Genomic DNA, 24,519 nt, shown 5'->3' with positions numbered 1-24,519 from the left:
CTAAAAAAGTTTACAAAAAAAGCTGCACAGCAACTTAATTGAAATAAATACAACAAATATAGATATATAACATATATGGTTGTCTGCAAAGTATTACCTCCTATTAGTCAAGTAAACATTTTTTTTTTAAGTGTTCGTATATGCGCATCTTTTGGTAAAATATAACATTTACTGACAGAGTGTAAGTAACTGGTATTAAAATTGTTTTTTAATTAAAAAATTAGTCAAAAACCCAGCAATAACTCTAGCGCAGATTCTGCTTTTTTAAAAATTAATAAATTTATGCTTCATGAGATAATCAGTTTAAACTTTTTATTGGAAAAATTTGTTTTTTATGAATAGAAGATATTACCTGACAGATGAAAATATGTTATTTACATGTTTTTCTAATAAAATGATACATTATTCTATCCTGCAAGATATTGCAAATTTATTTAATTATAAAAATTACCTTTAATCATCATTCTGGTGACTCTAATAACTGCTCCAAGTTCTTTTTCATTTTTTTCCCATTCAGTATGTTGTGTAAAGCAGCGATGGGATTTATACAGCAAATCTAATGCCTGTGATTAAATTTATACAAAAAAATTATATACATTTAAATTTATCTATCCATATACATATATATATATATATTTTTCTCTTCTAGAACATTACCAGTTCTAGAGACTTTTGAAAAGCCTTTGACAGAATTATTATTTAGACATTTTATCTCTAATACATGATCTTGCTACCTCTCTCAAGGATAAGGTATACTATTTGCAAAGATCTTTTTGTTTATCTCTGAAATCTAATAACCACACTCTTTCAAGAAAAACAGACAACCAAGAAAAAAAAGGTTCACAGATTATTAGACATCAAAATCACTCCAGCAACCTTTTCTAAATTAAACTTAAACTTGTGTTCCATAAAAAATACTGCCAAAATTACTTTGTCTTACAAAAGACTTAATTCGACAAAATTTCTGTCAAAGTCTTACATAAGTCCAAAACTCTCTTCAATAACCTCTATTTAATGCTTGCCTACTGGAAAATGGTATCTGTGGTTTCTTTATTAGAAAATCTGACAATAAATATGGATTTCAATTTTCTCAATTAATTCTGCAGCTGATTTGTTAACTGTTATAATAGAAAGGTTATATCATTCATTAGATAAAGGTGACTAGGCAAGGGCTATTACTAATTATCATATCAAAGGCTTTTGATAAAATCTGGCATACTGATTTTCTGAATAAACTTACTTTATATGGCCTGCCTGCAGCCCACAAAATAAAAAATTGGAGGTGGGCAGTCAATTTGACCGGCTAACTCATAGAATTGATGATCAACTTTTGTTTTATGGAAATAACTAATGCTTCAAAGTTTGGTGTAGTGATTATTGGTAGTGGCTTTAATTAAAAACTTTTAAACTTTGTGTCCTTACAACATATTTATTGTTGTAAGGATGTAACATTCATCACATATATTACAACATTCATAGTATATAACATTCATTCAACATATTCATTGTATACAACATTCATTGTATATAACATTCATTCAACATACTCGTTGTATAGGCTGGTTTGGCGCTAGGTCATCTATTTTAAGTTTGATATAGCGCTGTAAATTTTTTTAACACAAATAAAATTTAAATTGATATGAAGTATGTTAAAAATGAATTAAGTTATATTAGTGTTAAAAGTAAAATTGTTGTTTGTTTTTTGAAATTGTTGTATTAACATAATGTATTCATTTAAATTATTTTTAATATCATAATCATAAATATTATTATTGATATTATTACTATCATTATTAGTTATATTTGCTGTAACTGGTTATAACCAGTGAGTGTTTCTGATATCTATGACAACCATTTAATAAAAACTATAAATCATAAATTGTTAAAAACTTGTTTAATTTATTTTCAAATTTAATTATTGAATTTACTGTTTCATTTTTATTCTAAACACTAAAGCAGCACTATTTGTGATAAATATGTTTTCAGGTTTATATCTACATATTTGTCCTAAATATTTCATAATGTGACTATTTATGGTTGAATTAGAATTGAAAACTGGTCTGTAATACAACTTAACACAGTTAACATTGTTTTACATTTGAATAGCTGAACCAAATCTCCTTCTTTTGATTGTATTTTTTTTTATGCCATCTTAATATTGATACGCTAACTTAATAGTAGTTAATAGTCGTGTCATTTTAAAGTAGTTTCTAGGCTTTTCTACATGCAGGTCTATACTCCACGTGGTCTTTTGAGCAAGGTCTGCAAGCAAATTAGAACTGATATATTTTTAGTTTCAAGAAGAATTGGTGTTGATCATTGTTTAAAAACTAAATTAAAAATTTAAATAATCGTTTGTTTGTTGTTGATTGTTTTTATTTTTCTAATTTTTATAGCCGGTTTTCTTTTTTTAGAAGAATTTAAAACTAAAATAATAGACAAGTAAAAAAAATTCTGTTGGAAGTTGTCAAAAGAATGTTGCGTTATGCTTCATTTTAAGGTATCTGAATATGTATTTATTAGAAATTTTTAATTTTGTTTTTAAATGGTTTCATTTTTTCATTACTTTAGATAATATAATATACTTTAGATAAATATACTTTAGATAAATATAAACTGACTGACATAACTTCAATTTTATCAACAATGTTGTGCATTGTAGTCTGCATTCTTTGTTACATTAAAAATAATTGATACTAATAAATGTTGTTTTATATATTAAATAAAGTAAAGTTCATTTTATAATCAGTTTGTATTGTTTTTTATTTAGTAAATTATATACACGTATATATCTATATAAAGTAATTGCATTTGATCTATATATATTTTTTGATATTGCTTAACATAAAGAATTTTGATTTATTTGTTTTTGCTCTTTTTAAATAGTTTTAAATAGTTAAATAAAATAAGTTAAATAAAATTCTTTTCTAGATAAGAACTCAACATTGTGCTTTTTTTTTATTACCAAATAATATCTTTGTTATTAGGATTGTAGGTTTTTGTTGATATTTACTTGAACATTATAATTTATCTCTTTTCAGATATATTTTTACAATTTTAGACAATATATTTTAGACAATATATATTATACAACAATATTTTTTTTTGATTTCTTATCTTTTTTTCTTCTTCTTAAATAACAGCAATTTATCAAAGTTTATTTCATTCTTATGTTCACTTAAAATAGTAGTAAATAATTTTTATCGAAAAGATCATAATTCTTAAGATTCTTTTGCATTTATTTGTTACCACAGTAGTAATACTACTGTTAATATATATATTTATAATATTGAAAATGAAATGGATGATATTAGGCTTAAATAAGTTATTAGAAGAATACTATCAACTTGAAAATAATTGATATTTTAGTGAAATGATTAGAACTAGACAAGCTGAAATTAATTGTCGTCAAAATGCAAGAAATGCTGCCTGGTAAGAAGAAATTTATTAGTACTTAAATTAGAACATTATGGTTAGGCGAATTTGTTGAAACACATTTTTTATGTTGCCATAATGGGAAGGTTGTTTTGCTCATTTTTACTACTTCCGCAAGCTTTACAAGATTTACGGGAAGTTATATATCATAATTCCAATATCAATTTTTTAAAAATATATTAGAATTTATAATGCCTGTTTATATTTTGCTCTATTTACTGATAATGTAGTTCAGCCTATGAATCATAGGCTGCCATGTTTTAAAACATGTGGTCAAGTTTTTTCATTGTGTAGGTAATCTTAGGCCAGATCAAGATATTCCTCCAACATTATCAACTGCATATCTCTAATCCATTTGCAGCAGTAAAATTTAGAAAAAAACATCATAGCGATCAACTTTGCTTACATAATTTAATGTTTTATTTGCAAACTATAGTTAGTGAAGTTGCAGTTGTATTTGTTGGAGAAGATGTTCCACCTGCTTCCAGGGAAGTTATTTACCCAAAAGGTCATTTAGAAGTTATATTGAGTATGTCAGCTAACTATGATTATAAGGTTTATTTACTTTTTTTCTAAGAGATGGCATAATTGGGGCGCAAACCTGAATATGCATCGTTGGTTAGAAATCTCTGGTTATCATTGGTTAAATTATCTCAGTTTTACAATTATGGTCCTTCATTAAGACAAAACTTCTGTTCAAAAGTTTATTACAAGAAACTATTTCAGCAATATGCTGCTGATGCATATGTTAAAACTGAAGAGGAGTGTCTTGCTCTTCAGTTTTAACATATGCATAAAGATGTAAGCAACTTTGGTAACAATCATAACATTAGACCAGGGTACATTATAGTTTTATATTTACTTAGTAAGCCTTAAAAAAAACTATGAAAATGCTCTGGCTATAATTAAAGAATTAAAGTAATAAAAAGGCAAACAAAATCTTTTTATTACTTTTATCTGCAACCCAATATAGCAATTTGTGGTAAAAAAAACAACGCAAATTTGTTTTCATTTATTTTTGTGGTAAAAAAAAGTACACAAATTTATTTTCAAATGTTGTTAATTAATAGTTTATGATAAGTTTTATGATTTATGTTTATGTTTATGAAGTTTATGATAAGTATGTTTTCATGTGTAATAAAGTAAATGTTAATAGTTTATAAAATATAATATGTTCTAAGTTTATATATGTTTATACTCTGTTTTTTTTTTATGTTTTAAAAGTGGTGTTACTTAGCAATCTTGCTTTACACACTGCTAAGTACTAAGTAGTGGTATTACTTGGCACTATATAGCACCAGGTGGTCCTAATTTCTGTTAATTATTTTTTACTTAAGACACTTTGGAACTAAGACTAAGTACAAATCTTACTACAATCAGTATCAAAACATAAATAGAAGAATTTGTTAAGCTACATATCTTTATCTTTTTTTTTTCTTTTCAAAGTTACCAATTATATTTTCTTGGACCCATCAGATAAGTGCTAATATTTATATTTTAATTGAAATCCAACCTTACGTATATCTACTTTTTTTATACTCAACTTTCTCATTATTTTCATATATCCTACAATATCACAGGATAGCACAGTTATCAGCAACTATTTTTTTTTTACTTAAAGATTATTATAATAACCTTTTATGCTTTTATGACTGTAATTAATTAGAAAATTATCAGAAAAAAAACAACCATTATCAGATTTGTTAATATATTTCAGTTTTAATATTAGTCACTAAATTTTTTTACAAATCAAATTTTATCAAATTTTCATATAACTGATTATAATTATCCTAAAATGAAATGATTTTATGTATTTTCTTTGAAACAAAACAAGAATACAATCATGTTTGAAACTTTTTTCAAACATAATTATATTCTTATTTTTTATTTTTAGTTGTCAATGCTTTACTAACTCTAAACTATTGAACTCTAAACTATTGAACTCTAAACTATTACTACTATAGGTAAAAATAGTTTTACTTAGTGGTAACATTAAAATCTTTTTTAATGGTGAATTGTGTTATAGCTATTTTGTGCTAATATATATTTTTTTGTCATTGTCATTAAAAATAATAAATTAAGTTCTAAATATAATGATTTATCATAACTTTTTTTAATACAGTGCCTTTGAAACACAGTCTGTCCCCTCTCTGTTTAACAAATGTTTATTAATAAAGGAGAGCATTATTGGAACAATCTGTTATTACTAAGCTCTTATGCATTTTTTGGTACCATAATTGATAATGACCATGTTTAAGGAATGTTTTAAGAGCCACGAATTCATGAACACACAAACAAATATGTAAAATAATGCTCCCCTTTATTAATCAACTTATTCTAAATCACAATAATACTTATTCTAAATCACAATAATAAATTTGTAAAATAATGTTCCCCTTTATTAATAAACTTACTTATTCTAAAACACAATAACAAATATGTAAAATAATGCTTTTGTAGTTTAAGATGATCTTTTTTTTCTTTTTTTTTTATGGTAAAGTTTGGTAAGTTGGGCTCGGCTTTCCTTATCTTCAATGCAAATTCATCTATTTATAGGGCAGCCCTATAAATAGATGAATTTGCATTTTACATTTTTCTGATAATATATAAAGTTAAATTGTTATTTATTTTTTACTAACCCGTATTATGGGTTGGTTACTGCTAGTTCTAATTAATATTGCTGTATTATTATAACAATGTTGTATTAATCTAAATTTAATTAAACCTTATAATACTTTTATGAGGTTTAATTAAAACCTTATAACATTTTTTAATGAGGTAAGTAGTTTATTTTTAAACTACTTACCTCATTATAAAAATATTATAAGGTTTAATTAATTTTACCTAATAATATTTTTTAATATAATAATTATAATTAAATACACACATACATATATATTGGCAATTTCATTTTTAACTTACATTACACGCGCAACAACTTTATCAAATATTTGCCTATTTAAACTGTAAATTAAACTTTTAGCTATTTTGTATGAAAGCTGTTAGTCTAAAGAATAAAATAAGCTAAAAAGTCACAAAAGAGGGCGAACTTATTACTGAAAATGCCACTTAACTTAGGTTACACAGAAAACAAGGTAAAAAAGTTGCTTCAACTTTTAGGTCAGATTTCCGCGAATCAGTAAAGCAGTTTGTATTAGAATTTTTCACAAGATGTTAAGAATTTATGCCAATGTTGAGAATTTTGTACCAAAATACCAATTTAAAAAATATATAAAAATTTATCAGAGGTGACTGGCTAAGGAAAATAAACTGGTCGTTTTGATACAATGTATTTAACTTACGTTACCGAGCAATTATGATCAAGGATTTTTTATATCTATTATTATTAGTTCGAGTTACGTAACAAAAGAATTGCAAAAGTATCGAACTCGTTCATTAAAAAACAAAACAAAAATTTAAAAAAAGTGGCACTCTTCCTGAGTGATTTTTCATAACATTTATGTATACATAATATTTTAACATAATATTTTTATTTATTTATGTATGTCAACCTAAATAAGAATAAATAAATAAAAAAACAATAATATAAATAATTTTAATTAACATTAAAAAAAAAAAAAATATTTTTTTTCCTAAATTGTCCTAATATAAAAAGTTTTAGTTATAACCTTGTCAAACTAACGTGATGAAATAAGTATTACTTAATGACATAATTTTGACAACGAAAAACCAGAACTATATTAAATGCTTGTAGTTTTAACTTACGTTACACAAATTTAAAATAAAAATGTGCTTTGACTAAGCATCGTTATTCGAAACTTTATATGTAAAAATGTAACATTTAATATTCTTTCACATATATTATAAAAACTTAATTTTTTAAACTAAATTTTAGAAAAAACAAAACTTTTTCATGTAACTTACGTTACATGAAAATTGCGTTACATGAAAAGTTCTTTCGTTATTTTCTTGAAATATATATATTTTATAAAGTATAAAGTCTAACCAACAACAATTTGAACATGTTAACTCCATCTTCACCTAAATTAATTCTGATTATGCAAATAAATTCAAAAGCAAACAAAAATAGTTAAAATAAAATTTTACATTTTTTTGATACTTTTTTTATGATGGGGCAATGAGAAAAACCGTAACTTTCTGAGGCATAAAAATGACTTAAATAAATTAATTATAGTACTAAAGGTATATTTTAAATAAACTTTCATGCGTCTACATTAATACTCATTTGCTAAAAGTTGATGAAAAAGAGAATAAAATTTGACAACTTTTTCATTTTCCGCCATGGAATTGCATATATATATATATATATATATATATATATATATATATGTATATATATATATGTGTGTATATATATGTATATATATATATATATACATATATGTATGTATATATAAACCAGTAATAAAAGTAATTTTTGGTAGACAGTGCTCAATACAAAAGTAGAGCATATATATATATATATATATACATATATATATATATATATATATACATACATATATATATATATATATATATATATATATATATATATATATATATATATATATATATATATATATATATATATATATATATATATATATATATATATATATATATATATATACACACACATAAAGCGCCAATAAAGCAATCACAAATCATGATGGCCCAGAGCCATAATGGAAATAATGTTTGCTATGACTTGATTGAATAATATGAAATAAGGGTGTTAAAGTATAATGTTGTTCTAAACCATAATTTGGTTTAGACTGACTTTTTAGTCAGTCGAAAATATTGCTAAAATATGCTATTTGAAGCACTCGCCATCACTGATTTACATTCTTGGGTAAATTTTTATGATTGAATGTTTTATTTTATTTTACAACGATGGTGACATAAAATAACTTAATGATATATATTACTGTAATATATAATTAAAATAACCTGATTAGATGAATATTACCTTTAGTTATTTGTCTCTCAGGTCAGGCAAAACCAATATTAATTTAAAACCAATTTTAAAATTAATGCATGTACTTTTTGTAACCCCATTATCAGAAATGTTTTTAAAGTTTGTTCATTTGTATATTAATTATATTTTTGTATATTGATATACATTCTTGAAGTTGATTTCAGTAGTAATGTATTTTTATTTATTGTGTTTCTATTTTTTTTTTAGGCACATAACAATAATAAATACATATATATATATATATATATATATATATATATATATATATATATATATATATATATATATATATATATATATATATATATATATATATATATATATATATATTTGCGTATTTCTAAACAGTATTTGTATTCCCTGGATAAACATCTGTTTTATACAAGCAGTATTCAAAACATTTTAATTTTAAGAGCCTTAGTGAACTTCATTATTTTTGTTGCAGTAAATTTAATTTTTGCAAAAAATCTTCTCACTCAATTTTATATATATATATACATATATACATATATTTATATATATATATACATATATATATATATATATATATATATATTTATATATATGTATATATATATATATATACATATATATGTATATATATGTATATATATATGTGTATATATATGTATATATATGTATATATATATATGTGTATATATATTTGTATATATATGTATATATATATATGTATATATATGTATATATATATATGTATATATATGTGTGTATATATATATATATATATATATATATATATATATATATATATATATATATATATATATATATATATATATATATATATTCATAGACTTTAAACAAGAACAAAAACAGATTATTTAAAAACCTTTTCATGTTTCTCAAGATCTGCATCAATCAAAGTAAGTCTGGCGTAATTTTCCCAAATGTATGGATCACTTGTTATCTAATAAATAAAAATTAATTATATAAAATAAACAAAAAATATACAAAAAACAAGGAAAAATTGAATTTAAAAAAAATTATTTATATGTTAAAACTTTTTTTAAAGTGTTTTTTAAAAAAAAAAAGATGCAAATATAAATATACAACTATAAATGTGTGTTTAGATAACATCTCTGATGTCACACTGAGATTTATGGGGCCTCAGTACATTCATCAACTATCTTATAGCCAACTGAGGATTTGGCACAGGGCAGCAATCTTTTCTTTCATTATTCTTTGATTTTTTTTTCTTTTTATTAAAATGCTGTATGCTATGAAGGTAGGAAAAACTAGTAACAATTTATTATCTAAATTTGCTATAGTAGATATATTTAATATTAATATATATATATATATATATATATATATATATATATATATATATATATATATATATATATATATATATATATATATATATTTATAAATATAAACATAAATATATTTAAAACAAACATATATACATATATATATATATATTTATAAAAAATATATATATGTGTGTGTAAATATATTAATGTATATACATTTATTTTTTTATACGCTTTTAACTTGCACTTATATAAAAATTTTCTATTATTTTACAAATATAATTACTAGTATATCCTTGTATTGACATTTACTTAATTTTATATGGATAAACTTATAAAATGTAGAATCTAAGATACACAATGTCGTGATATAATTTTCATTTCCGGTTAATGAAGACTTATGAATTGTATGGATAAAATTTCATAACAGGCACCAAATAACTCAACTGCTATTTGAAGAAACAAAAAAAAAAACTTAAATAAAGAAGTGCCAAAAAATCTTCTTTAATTAAAAGTTATATGCAATACCCACACAATAATTTTATTAGTAATCCAAGTGTAAAATATATAATAATATATACTTTCCAAAATGATCAATATTGTTAACAATAAATATTTAATACAAATTTTATATGCATGTACTATTCTATGCCAAAATTACTGAATGTTAAAAAGTGATGATAAAAAAAAAATTAGTATTTTACAAAATACTGAATAATGAACATTCCATACCAAAAGTATTAGAGTCAATAATAGCTAATGAGAGCTTAACAGTAAAACTATTTAAAACGGTTGTCCAGTACCATTACCCCAATGGATTTGTAAGGGTCATGATTGAATGATGCTTGAAAACATTTCTGCTAATTTACAAAATCAAGCAGAAAAACATTTGGTTTACTTTTTGATGAAAATAAAGAAATCAAATAATAAATAAAACTTGTGTACTCTTCAAATGAACTTAGCATAATACAGTTCTAATCCATACAATATGGTTTAACTGTATTATACTTAAATGCAACCATGGAATATTAATCAAGTCATAGTAAACATCATACAAAGTGCTTTGGAAAAATAATTATGACCATCAATTCCTTTATAAAAAAAATATCTTTTGGTAATATTGATGTAATAGAAAATTGGAAAATTATTACTCAAAAAAGGAAAATGCTGCAATATGTCTGCATAATATTTGCTAAAATCTATTTGCAGAAATATTTATTTTCAAATAAAAAACGATATTATTCAAAAACATTTTACAATAATTTTATAATAATAAATACATAATAACTATATATATATATATTGAAAAATATATTATGTTATATAGAAAAACCTATATTATATGGAAAAACCTGTGATGTTACATAAGCAAACATTTTCTGTAATCTGTCTTTTAATCTATCAGCTGAAAATAAAAAATCATAAGGGTTAAATAATCATAAATTAATGTAAACTCAATTTCTAAATAACCCCTGTTCTTTTATTTTTAAACCCATAATTTTTTCAATTTTTCAATATCCACCACATTTTAATTATTAGAACTTTTAAATATAAACCCATAATTTTTTAATTTTTAAATATACTTCTCTTTTCATTTTTATATTGAATTTAATAATTGAAGGTTAGAGGGGATGAAGTTTCAAAAAATGTTTACAATTGAAGATTAGAGACTGATTATTGAAGATTAGAGAGTTTCAAAAAACATTTTAAAAAAGCAACCTAAATCTAACCTTTGCTAAATAAATACAATTTAAAAATAAAATAACTAATTTAATTTCAAAAGAAAAATGAAAAAAGAACAAAACATAAGGTAACATTAAAAATAAAAAAATAAAAATTTTTAAACCCTTTAGGCCATTTTTATCTTCAATTTTTTCTTTTACAACATCAACCAAAATTCTTAGTACCTGCAATTAAAATTTGAAAAATAAAAAATAAAACTAATTTAAAAAGTAAATCAATTCTAACAAAACTTTGTTAAAATATACATTTACATATAAATTTAACATTATATAAATATTTACATATAAATAAATATTACATATAAATTTCCCCTTGACCTGATCCTGACCTCATTTTTCTCATTACAATGGCTGTATATATAATAATAATATAACACAATACTGTTGAGATTTAACACCATATTAAATCTTTTACAGAAAAAACAAGAAACTCAAATGTACTTAAGTCTAGCTTAGCTTTAAATAAGTTAATATTTTTAATTTCTATTATTTTAAATGGCAATCTATTCCAGAATTTGACCATGTGGTTTGTAAAAAATCCCTCACGATTACCATTTAAATATTTCTTGTCAGCGTATAAATAATGTTTAATACCTCAAATATTTGAAGATGGACTTGAAACATTTAAAAAGCATAAGTGCTTCAGTGGTGTTTTCCAAGTAATTTTCTTTATTATAATAATATATTGATACAACTTACATATTTGTTTGAGATCACCTTGTATTCTTCGGTGTTGGATGTCAAACTGATTTTTTTGTCTTTAATTGTACGAGAAATAACGCAACTCCGGTACCAATTTTGTTACTTGTTTTTGAATATTTTCTAATATATTTAAATATTTTTCAAGATGAGGACTCCATATCAATACTGCAAATCATAAATGCAGACGAATATAACTGCAACTTTATTAGTTTAGTATCTTTATACTTAAACAATTTTGATACCAAATTTGCAGTTTGCAATAGATGATACAATGTTGATTTGTGATTCTCATCTTAAATCATTTGAAACCAAGATCTTTTTCTTATTTGGTGTTTCTTAATTCTTGCTTTACATTATTGTTAGTCATAAAATATTTATGATTTGTATTTTTATTACCCATATGCAGTTTATTGCCCATTCTTTTAATATATCAATGCAGTTCTTCAAAATATGGTAATATTTTAAAGAACTAGATTGATATATTAGAATTATATTATTTATATCATTATATTTTTATAATATTGTAATGTATATTTACATTACAAAATATGCCAATGATGCAATTTAACTTTTATTGATGTAAATATCAAAGCTGTATTAAATTTATTAAAGTTGCGCATTTTAGTTATGCAATAAATCTCATAACAAGGCCAATATATATATATATATATATATATATATATATATATATATATATATATATATATATATATATATATATATATATATATATATATATATATATATATACATATATATATATATATATATATATATATATATATATATATATATATATATATATATATATATATATATATATATACATACATACATACATACACACATATAAATATACACATATATATAAACATATATATGCATATATATATATATATATATATATATATATATATGTGGGCTATATATATTAACTATATATATATATATATATATATATATATATATATATATATATATATATATATAACTATATATATATATATATAACTGATATATATATATATATATATTAACTATTGTTGGCTGATCTTAAAGTATCTTTGGTCAGCATCAGGTCAGTCCAAAATTTTGAACACAAAAATTTCACTATAGCATCACAGAAACACGGTCCACAAAAAATGTTGACCTCAGACATTTCTGTGTGAGTATATATACAAAAATTAAAAGTAAATAAAATTAGACTAAAAAAACTACAAACCTCAGAATCTATAGTTTTCCTCTTAAGTTCAACAAGACGATTAACACAATTAATAGAATCTTCAAAAGATCCAATATCTGTTGAAACCTTGTATAAATAAAAAGAAAATTATAATAATTGTTAAGTAACCTAAAAAAAAAAAAAAGGAAACCATGCATTTATAAAAACATTGTATTAACAATGCATTTATTATAACTATTATTATCTGTTTTAACTATTTATTATGAATATTTATTATGAATATTTATGATATAGTTCATATTTAGATTATGAAAAAATACTTTAAAATATTGACCAGCAAAAAATTTTCCCAAATTTTCCAGTTATCATAAGACAGTCGTGTAGCTTCTTTGAGAGCTCTGAATGCTTTTTGAATATGATTCAATCTTATGAAAGATGATGCAAGATTATTCCATGCTTGAGAGTTGTCAGGATCTAGTGAACAACACTGTTGCAATGCTTTAGTTGCCAAATCAAGTTGGTTTGTAGCCATACAAGAACAACCAAGTGAGAAAGCCACACTCGGTTGTAGACAATTTAAATCCAGTGATTTTTGAAGGTAGGGTATGGCCTCTGCAAACATTTGTTTACGCAAATAAGATAGCCCAATAGATCGTTGTGCCCGTGCGCTACGATAGTTAGATACAGTCCAAGCTTTTTCATAATATTGAATATCCTAAAACAAACTTAACCAAATTTAAGTTGAAAAACTCTGTACACAAAATAATAACAAAAACAAAACTATCAGCAATGTATAATTAAAAAATTTCAAAATATTTATAGCTATGTAACAATACTATTAAGGAGATTTTAGTAAAAATATTGTAAAGATGATAATAACAAAATTTCAGTAACAATAATGACAAATACTGACAATACAATGACAATAATGACAAATACAAATACAACATCAACTTATTGAAGTATCATACAAAGTAAATATTTTATCTGTAGAGAAAAAAAATCAAAACTACTACTTCAAGTAATTACTTTAAGCAGTTACTTTAATTATTAGAAAATTCACACAAGGTATTCTTATACCAAAACTACCTAAGATATTCTTGTACCTAAACAATCTAAGGTATTCTTATACCTAAACTACCTAAGGTATTCTTAAATTATCTCATGTACGGCATTTGCAGACCCCTCTCCCCTATTCAAGCGTACATACTTTATGGATGATCCCTTATTAAAGACTAATGCCAGTTAGAGAAATGGGATATTTCAAACAACTATTTATGTTTACAATAAATATTATTACCATTGTTGCATCACCAAGAAGACACCATAGAACAGCTGTTTCTCTAATAGCTAATTGATTGCGAATAATCTTCTCAGCTTTACCATGCTTTCCAAGACGTTGATAGCAAACAATAACATCATCCCACAAATGTAAACGTAAAAATATTTCAAGTGCACTATCTGTAAACCCACAGGATAAGAGTAGCTCAGCTTGAGATTGCTAAAAAATAAATTAAATAAACTATGAAACCAAGAGACTATTAAATACTTATTTGAGTTGAAAAAAAAACTATAAAATTTTGCCCCCACATGTGTGCAGTCTTCTCCTTAAGCACTTTCGCACTTAAGTCTTTTTGTACTCGCCCACACACCCGCAAAAACTTTGGCAACCGCATAAAAAAGCGCTTGCCAAAAAAATATAAAAGCAATTTGTTTTAAATTGCAACAAAACTTTTTCGTTCGTTTGTTCAACTTAAAAATGACTATCCTGCCAGCACTTTTTAGTGGGCTGGCATTAAATTTCAAACGGAAAGGACTGTATGTGCTGCTAATTTAGTAACTTGTATGCTTCTGATAAATTCTTTAATGTGTAATTTTCTCTATTACAATAAAAGTTTATTAACTTGAACTTTTATTTTGAGCTATTTTAGTTAAATTAATTTTTTGTTTTACTCTCATGATTCCCTCCTTGATTCCATTTTACAATGTTTCTGATAGAAATAATTTATTTAACAATGTTTCTGATAGAAATAACTGAAACTCAAACACTAAAAACTTAAAATTGTTTAACATAAACATTCATCATTTGCTACAAACCATTATTTAACCCAAATCAGCTAAGCTTGCTCCTGCTTCAATTTAATTTCTTTGACAGGTCAATATACTTAGTTCGGAAAAGAAGCAAAAACAAAATAAAAATTAGCAAATTCAAAACGATAACGTGCAAAAAACCTTTTGTTTATTAAATTCAGCACCATCATTACAACACCATAATTATAACACCATCATTACAACACTATTATTACAACACCACCATTATAACACCATTATTATAACACCATCATTTCAACACTATCATTACAACACCATCATTACAACACCATCATTATTAACACTATTATTACATAAACATCTTACAACTGTAAAACATTAGTGCAATAATAATTTATGAACTTTGAATTAAAAAAATTTATAATATAGAGATTAATACAAAAAAATAACAAACAAATAATAAAACCTCGCACTTCCAGATTGGTTGCAAACCAATACTATGCATAAGAATTTGTCTTTCTGAAACCTATTAATGTAATATCACAATTAAATTTTTTTTTTTGGTTATTACATTTTTAGGGAAAGAGTTTTCCCTAAAAGTTTTCAGCAGTTTTACCTAAAATTATTTAACTTAAAAAAGAATTAGTTTATAAAATTTATCATACCTCTGGTACATTTTTTGTGTATGTATAATGCAATTCTTCTAACTGTGAGATAGATCGCTCCATTTTTCTTGTGCTAGCAAACTCAAATAAACATCTGAGATACAAACACTTGTACTGAATTGACCACACTTTTGGAGCTTGTAAAACACACTAAATAGATCATAAAGTGTATAAAAAATTCCCACATGAGACTTAAAAATTTACAATAAAAAATAATTTAACAATAACAAACATGAAAATTTGCTTCTATCAAAACTCCCTATAAAAATTTCCTCATCAGTTATTAGTGCAGTGGTGGTTTAAGATCTCAAAATGTAAACAAAATTTTTATTAGTTAGAACCCAGGACTTTATATGGCAAAAAATAAATAAATAAACTAATAGTATATTTATTTTTAACAGAAGTAAAAATAATCGACATAATTTAAAAGTAAAATTTTTAGTTTAGTCAAGTTAAAAATAATGAAGATATTTATGCAACTTTGAAGAGTTGTGACCCTTTGTAGTCTGTTAAGGCTTACTCAAAGTAAGCCTTAAAGTTCTTAACTAAAGCTATTGAATCATGAAAAATAGACTACAAAATCTGGCAGGCCGTTTCATGCATTGACAATGCAGTTATTGAAGAAGTTAAAACAAGCTAAATTGTTGTTGTACTTTTCTTAATTTAGTTTTTCTGTCAATTTCTCTATGAGATCATCTCTTTTACAAAAGTTGAGAAAAGAGACTGAGTAGAATGTAGAAGTAATTGTTTGTAAGGAAGGCTCAATCAATTTTAATTAAAAGTGTTGGCATTGGTGTAGAAATACAAGACAAGGTAAGTGAGTAGACAAGTCAACAGTGCTGAAGGAAGCTGAACTAGAATGCTAAGAGCAAAAAAACACTCAATTATTTTCTTATCAATTTTTACCATAAAACTGTCAAAGAAAAGAGGATCAAAGCCTCAAAAAAACAATTTCTCCATTATAACAAATATAATAACAAAAACAATATTTTTATATTCTGCGTTTATAGATCTTCATTTTAGATATTCTTTATAGATTTTATTACATTATTCATTACAGATCTTTTAATTTGTTTAACTTTTATGATTACTGATGTAAATATTTATAATATTATTTAATATTATATATTTATACTATTTATTATATTATTTATTTATTATTATTATATATTTCATATATTGTTATTGTAAAGACAGCAAAATATGAATAGAGTGTTATGATTTCAGTCTGTGCTGTATGTTTCGCAAGACATAGACTACAGGCAATGGTGAAGTCTAACTTAAAGTGTATTTTTGTGAAACACACTTTAAGTTAGACTTTCTTTGCTTTCTAAAAAGATTTTCTTTGCTTATATGCACTACCCATGATAGCCACTATACATACATATTACATACATACATACATATACATATACATATTACATACATACATACATACATACATACATACATACATACATACATACATACATACATACATACATACATACATACATACATACATACATACATAAATACATACATACATACATACATACATACATACATACATACATACATACATACATACATACATACATACATACATACATACATACATACATACATACATACATACATACATACATACATACATACATACATACATACATACATACATATATACATACATACAAGTAATTTTTTTCTCAGATTTATTAATCTTAATTTTTTTTATCTTAACTTGGAATTTTCAAAATTATAACTTTTGAAAAAATTTATTTCTTATATTATATATTATTTTATAACTTTAATTATTTATATATTCAAATAGTTTGTGTGTGTATGTGTGTGCAGAGTTGTTAACAAGGCTAAAAGTAGAAAGGCCAAGGCCACATGTTACAAGGCCAAGAGTTTTAAGGTGAAAGCCAAGTATGAGTTTCAAGGCTAAGGCCTATGTAAGTATTTTTAAGACCAAAGATTTAAATTTTTGCCTTACCTTATTCAATTATTAATAAAACTGTAGGTAAAACTAAGGTCAACTCGTTTCTCCGCACAGCGGCCTTATTCGTCAAGGTTTGTGTTTCGGAGTTATAGAGTTGAGAGAGGGTTATACCATAAATAAGTAGCCTCCTCTTCTGTAGTGGGCTTCTTGGCCTTAAGGAGATGAATTGACAACAAAACCACATGTTGTGAAACTAGACTAAAGTTATGTGCAAAATTCAACGAAGTCACTAAGAAAATATACTTATAAATATATGTGAAAGCCGAAAACAAAAATAAATAAAAATAGCAAATGAAAACTTTTAATTTTTGAATTTTATGTATTTTTTTTTTGAAGCCAAGGTTAAAACAATCAAGGCCAAGGCCAAAAGTTTCAAGGCCAAGGCCTTAACTTTTAGCCTTAAGGCAAGGCCAAGGTCTAAAGTGTCCAAAAATTCACTTGATCAGATTTGTACTTGAATCCGATATGTATTTGGTTGATAAATAAACTGGTATTCTAATTTGTATTTAACTATATTATTATAGTATTTACTATATATACTGTATTACTATATTATTCCACATGCTGCAAAGTACATTAGTATTTTCAAAGTATAACATAACACAAATTACTATTTAAATTTTTGAACTGTACAAAAAAAAAAAACATTTTCCAAACTAATGAAATTTGCATTTTCAAGTAAATTCTCAAAAGACAAAATTTATGTTTTTTAAAAATTAAAAACTATTTAAAAAAACAATTATTTAAAAAAATCTATAAATCTTTAAGCATACTCCAGACTACACAATTAGTTTATTGATTTGAAACTCTGCAAGCCTGGTAAAAAAAAATCATCAAAATTTAAATTTAAAAATTACTTCTATATATGGCATCACTTCTTCAACAGTAAGTTTATCCCGAGGGCGAGATTTATGAAGATAAATGCTATAAATAAAGAGGTATAAATGATATAATTGCACAATTAAATAACTTTAAAACTATTTTAAAATTAAAATTATTTTGTGTATGTGTGTGTGTGTGTCTATATATATATATATATATATATATATATATATATATATATATATATATATATATATATATACACTTTTAAAAATAACACAACTTTTTTAATTTTATTTAAAATCATTTTATTATTCAAGACATGTTTTGACTAAATATAGGAATTAAATCATTCGTCACTTACAAATTTGTTTGTGCAGGATGTAAATCCTGTTATATTGGCAAAACTTCCCGCCACTTAAAGACACGAATGATTGAACACTACAGAAGGGATAAAAACTCTCTTATTTATAAGCATCTTCACTCAAAAGAAAAATGTTTTACAAATTATAATGATGAATGCTTTTCGATTTTGGATTATGCCAATAACACAATTGAATTAAAAATTAAAGAAAGTATTCATATAGGATGGGAAAAACCTGATATGAATAAAAAATTATGTTAAAATGACTCTTACCATTTAACATAATTTACCGGTTCTTTTGTTATATTTGACATTTGTTAAAATAATTTTTAATTTTTTTTTTGTATATATAGAAAGTTTGTTATCAATTTTATGGCTTTTATTATGTTTATTTTTAAATTATATACTATATTTTATATCGTTTTTAACAGATATAATTTAACTGATGATGACTATATATAGTCCAAACATGTCTTGAATAAAAAAATGTTTTCAAATAAAATTAAGTTGTCTTATTTTTAAAAGTGTATATATATCTATATATGTGTGTACATATATATATATATATATATATATATATATATATATATATATATACATATATATAGACACACACAAATATCTTTTTTTTTTTGATGTATGTACATTTAGCTGATACACCCTATATTAAAATAAGTTTTAATATAGGGTGTATCAGCTAAATTTTATACCGTTTAATAAATCAACTATATTTTATACCATTTAATAAATCATGCATGGTCATGTACAATTTTTACCATAAAATGTAGTCCTGTTTTTGAAAAAAAAAAATTTAGAAGACTGCAAAAAGTTTTAAAACTTAAAATGCTTTGTTAAATTAAAAGAATGTCTGCCCAAACGAAAACCCTCAGTCAATGTAGCTGCACTCCTTGCATGTGTATATATATATATATATATATATATATATATATATATATGTATATACATATACGTATGTATATAAAATATGTATATATATATATGTTTGTAATACATATATATTTTTGGTAAGGTATAAAGATGTATTCCTGTTAGTATATGCTAACTGGGTACTATAAATTATCTTTGGTAAACATGACCATGAAAATGAGATTCAAATCTGCTGTTTAAAGGTATATTTTAACATCATACTTATTGAAGTTTTTTTTACTGTCTTTTTGTAAGCATAATCAGCATTTTTTTTTAAATGCTAATAATTACTTTGATAAACTTTGCATAACCATAAGCATTATAATAACACTAGTAATAATAAAATATACTATAAATATGTAGTAATAAATATGTAGTAATAAATCACTAATAAAAATAATAAAAATAAACTCACAATAAAAAAATAAAAAATAATTTTTATCATCTTTATTGAACAATATTGTTATTACAATAACAATTATAACAGTAATTAGATAGTAAATTGCCATAATTTACTAACACAATGATAAAGTACTTCAAGCGTATTGAATAAGTTAGTTATGAGTTCAAGAAAGCCTCTACAAACAGTTCATTTTGCAGTATTTTGTTGTTTCTAAAGAGGTTGAGTTGCACATCTTCATAGACGAATCAATTTAAAATTGTAGTGCAGTCATATAGAAAGACTTTGAACCCAGGGAAATTCTTGTTTAATAACCTGTAAGTTGGAAAAAGTCTGACAATCTTGTGTTATGTTTTTAAATTCATATCTCTAGGAGTTTAGATAGATATGCAGGAAATTTGGTTGATAAAGTTTAAAACTGAAATTTTTTAGATTATTCTTTAATGAATCATTAAAAAATGAAGAGATTTTAGCAATTTATCTGATTTGAAACGAAAAAGAGAATGAGAAACAATGTGAGATGCAATTTTGAAGGTTGGAGTTTTTTAAGACTTTTTTGGTAAGTACCTGATAAAAAACTGTTACAATAATCAAGGGTTAATAATGACACAAGCAATAGTGTTTGCAACTTCTTTGGTAAAACATGGACAGATGTGGCAAAGAGCACAAATATGGTAGTTGCAGGACTTAACAGTGTTGTTTATGTTCTAAATAAGACAACTTCTGTTGTTTTTAGGTTAAGTAGAAGATTTTCTAAAACCATTTTGTGACTTCATTAGCACATTCAGTGATTTTGTTGATGCTATCTTTGCCTTGGCTGATGACAGCATATTGTTGGTTACCATCTAAACATTGATAACAATTTGTTCAGTGTTAATTTTTTCCAATATATTCCAAGTATTAATTTATTCCAATTTATTCTGATTGTTTTAAAATACTTTGTTTAAAATTTCTGTTTATTTTTATTTTTCAGCAATACCAAGATTAGCTTTAACACGATATATGATTAAAACAAACACGGTAAAAAGAGATATGGACCCTAATCCATTACCCTGCGATACCCCTGCCAAACTCGCTATAAATCAAAATTTTATTAACTTAGTAGAAACAAAAGATTTTCAAGAATGCAAGCATGATGTGATTTTAGTAGAATATTTGCAACACCAAAGTCATCCTTAATACAAATCAATTGTATCAAAATACTGTAGATGTGCAGATATGAAAAAAAATGGAAACATAGTTGGACCTGCTCAAGCAGCCAACCTCTAACCATTATCACATCGTCGTAATGTTGCTTCTCTTTCTCTTTTCTACAAATACTATAATGGGCACTGCTCTAAAGAGCTAGCGTCTCTTGTGCCATCTACTAAAATTCATTCTTATGTTACTCGTCATTCAATTAAGTCTCATCCTTTTTCTGTGACTGTTTCTAAGTGCTTCAAAAACTCTTATTCCTCTAGTTTTTTTCCTTGAACATCAGTTCTTTGGAATTTGCTTCCTTTATCTTGATTTCCTGATTCATATAATTTGCAATCCTTTAAGTTGTCTGTCAATTGTTATCTTGCTCTATAATCTTCATCTTTTCTCTTCTAGTAACTTCCAACTCTAATAGTGGTTGCTTGCAGCCTTGTTGGAAGTGAAGATGTTTAAAAAAAAAAAAAGATTTGATATTATTAAGTAAAGAATAAACATTGGTATCAGTTTATTGACTTAAAAAACTTGCAAAAGTTTTAAATAAAAATAAATTTCATCAAAAAACAAATAACTAACATTTCAAATAAAATCGCTTAAAAAATAAAAAATAAAAATACTCATAAAAATTATGCAAAATTAATATATTTGATAATATAACAAAGTATGCTATAAATAAATATGTTGCTAGAAAATGTCGCCAATGAAAACCATCAAGAGACTTTTCATAGTATGCAAGAAACTTACTAATGTAACAGTAACAGACACAAATATCTATACTTAAATGAAACTTAACCATTTTGTTAATGAGTAAAAACTTACCATGTTGATAAAATGAATGCTTGATCGATTGGAGAAATATTTACACAATTCAATGAACTTTGATCAATGAACTTTATGTGCGGTAGAAGAGTATCATCATTTAAAGTTATATCCTAAAAACACATCATTATTTAGAGTTATATCTTAAAAATTAAAATTTTACTATTTTTATAATTAAAATAAATTTGATTTGTAAAACTAGAATTATTTATTATTACGTTAGATAAAAACTAACTGTTGGTAACTCTTTAGTTGCTTCTCCATGACTTGTTATAATTTCTAAAAAAAATACTACATGTAATAAAAAAATTTATTGATCTATATAAACTTTTTTTTTTTAATTCAAGTTTTTTTTATGTAGCTCATTGATTATCAGTTAAATGATTAGTTGATTAAATAATTATATTTGAATAGATTTAACAACAATGATGTATTTACTTAGACATAAGATAGTGTAATGCTCATCACATCCTCACATACAATATGCAAGGTCATATTTTGATCTATGTTATGAAAAGTTTATATAGCTATTACAAAAAGTCTTATACTACTAACAAAGTCCTTGGTCTTACTAACAAAGTCCTTGGTCTTACTAACAAAATCCTTGGTCTTACTAACAAAGTCCTTGGTCTTACTAAAAAAGTCCTACAAAGTTTTTAACAAGATGATGAATCATTTAAGCAACCATTACATTGATGTTATAAGTTGGTATGAGCGGTAATATTGATAAGGTATGATAATAAGATCCCTACTCAATTTGATACATCTCCTAACTTACTTACCTCTTGATTCATTTAGATTTATATCAAGTCTCATCTGAGGAAGGTTGTTCTCTTGAAACTTTGTTCTTTTACCCAATGATGCTAATAAAATATAAACATATGCTACAAAATTAAAAATTGATTTGGTTTTGATCATGAAAACCAACTTTAAATTTATACTTAAATAGAAAAAGTCATTAATTAAACACTTTTTTAATTGATGACTTTTTATAAAAGTAGAAAAAACAAGTTTTTTGTAAATCCAAGATTTTAAAAGAGCCCTTATGTAGAAAATAATTTCATTTATTAAAAAAAAAAATAACAGATAATTTTGAATTATTTAAACAGTAGCATAATCCTTAACAAACTGCAATGAAAGACTATATAACAGCCAAATATGAATTTTTTTAAAAAATAATTTTTTTATGTAGTTTGTCAAAAACCTACATCTTCAATCAAAATGGTTTTGCATTTAATTAAATTTTAAATTTAATGTTTTGCATTTAATTAAATTTTAAAGTTAAAATGATATCATTACTAACTTCATTAGCTATTTTAAAACTGCATCAAACCTGGTAATTTATATTTACTTTTATAAACCTGGTAATTTATATTTACTCTATAGGGGACCTGGCAATTTATATATACTTTTATAAACCTGGTAATTTATATTTACTTTATAGGGGACCTGGTAATTTATATATACTTTTATAAACCTGGTAATTTATATTTACTTTATAGGGGAAATATTTTTGTCCAATATTTAGTTATGTTTTAAACTCTTTATTTTAATAATCCTATATTACATAACTATGAAGTACTATTGAAGTTACAATTTCTTTAGATAAAAAAAATGAATGAAACCTAATTCAGCTTATCGATTGTTGAAAGATAAAAATAAACAGAAATTTTAAACAAAGTATTTCAAAACAACTATTTTAAATTGGAATAAATTAACACTGAATAAATTGGAATAGATTAACACTTGGAATAAATTGTTATAATTGTTATAATTTTGTTTTAATAATTAGATTAGGACTTTTTCAACCAAAACAAAAGCAAGGGGAGCCAAACTCATGTTGAGCTTTACATAGGGAGAGTATATTATTGGAAAATTCTAAACATTTATATCAAAATGGATTTACTAGGTTTAATTTTGCAAATATTGTGTGATATTGCAAATATAACATTACTCGCGACTAAGAAATTATTTTTTTGAATGTTATGCTTCAATAAGACTTGTTACAAAT

General features: G+C 24.0%; 1 protein-coding gene across 1 annotated transcript in view; it reads right to left on the bottom strand.

The window, feature by feature from the left end:
* The window catches only part of LOC100209167 (tetratricopeptide repeat protein 27), a 64,461-nt gene that overhangs the window by 3,653 nt on the left and 36,289 nt on the right, over window positions 1-24,519 (bottom strand). The window contains exons 9-21 of the mRNA XM_065804511.1: window positions 23,291-23,371; window positions 22,744-22,787; window positions 22,509-22,621; window positions 18,840-18,906; window positions 15,999-16,148; window positions 15,800-15,859; window positions 14,582-14,782; window positions 13,616-13,996; window positions 13,321-13,407; window positions 11,501-11,561; window positions 11,007-11,059; window positions 9,228-9,305; window positions 452-563 (exon numbers count right to left, since the gene is read on the bottom strand). Of these exons, the coding sequence (XP_065660583.1) occupies window positions 452-563; window positions 9,228-9,305; window positions 11,007-11,059; window positions 11,501-11,561; window positions 13,321-13,407; window positions 13,616-13,996; window positions 14,582-14,782; window positions 15,800-15,859; window positions 15,999-16,148; window positions 18,840-18,906; window positions 22,509-22,621; window positions 22,744-22,787; window positions 23,291-23,371 (1,488 nt within the window). The remainder of the gene's footprint in view (window positions 1-451; window positions 564-9,227; window positions 9,306-11,006; window positions 11,060-11,500; window positions 11,562-13,320; window positions 13,408-13,615; window positions 13,997-14,581; window positions 14,783-15,799; window positions 15,860-15,998; window positions 16,149-18,839; window positions 18,907-22,508; window positions 22,622-22,743; window positions 22,788-23,290; window positions 23,372-24,519) is intronic.

This window comes from Hydra vulgaris, chromosome 09, assembly GCF_038396675.1.
Source record: "Hydra vulgaris chromosome 09, alternate assembly HydraT2T_AEP".
Lineage (NCBI taxonomy): Eukaryota > Metazoa > Cnidaria > Hydrozoa > Anthoathecata > Hydridae > Hydra > Hydra vulgaris.
Note: the sequence above shows the minus strand (reverse complement) of the source record. Positions and strands in the feature narration are given on the sequence as shown.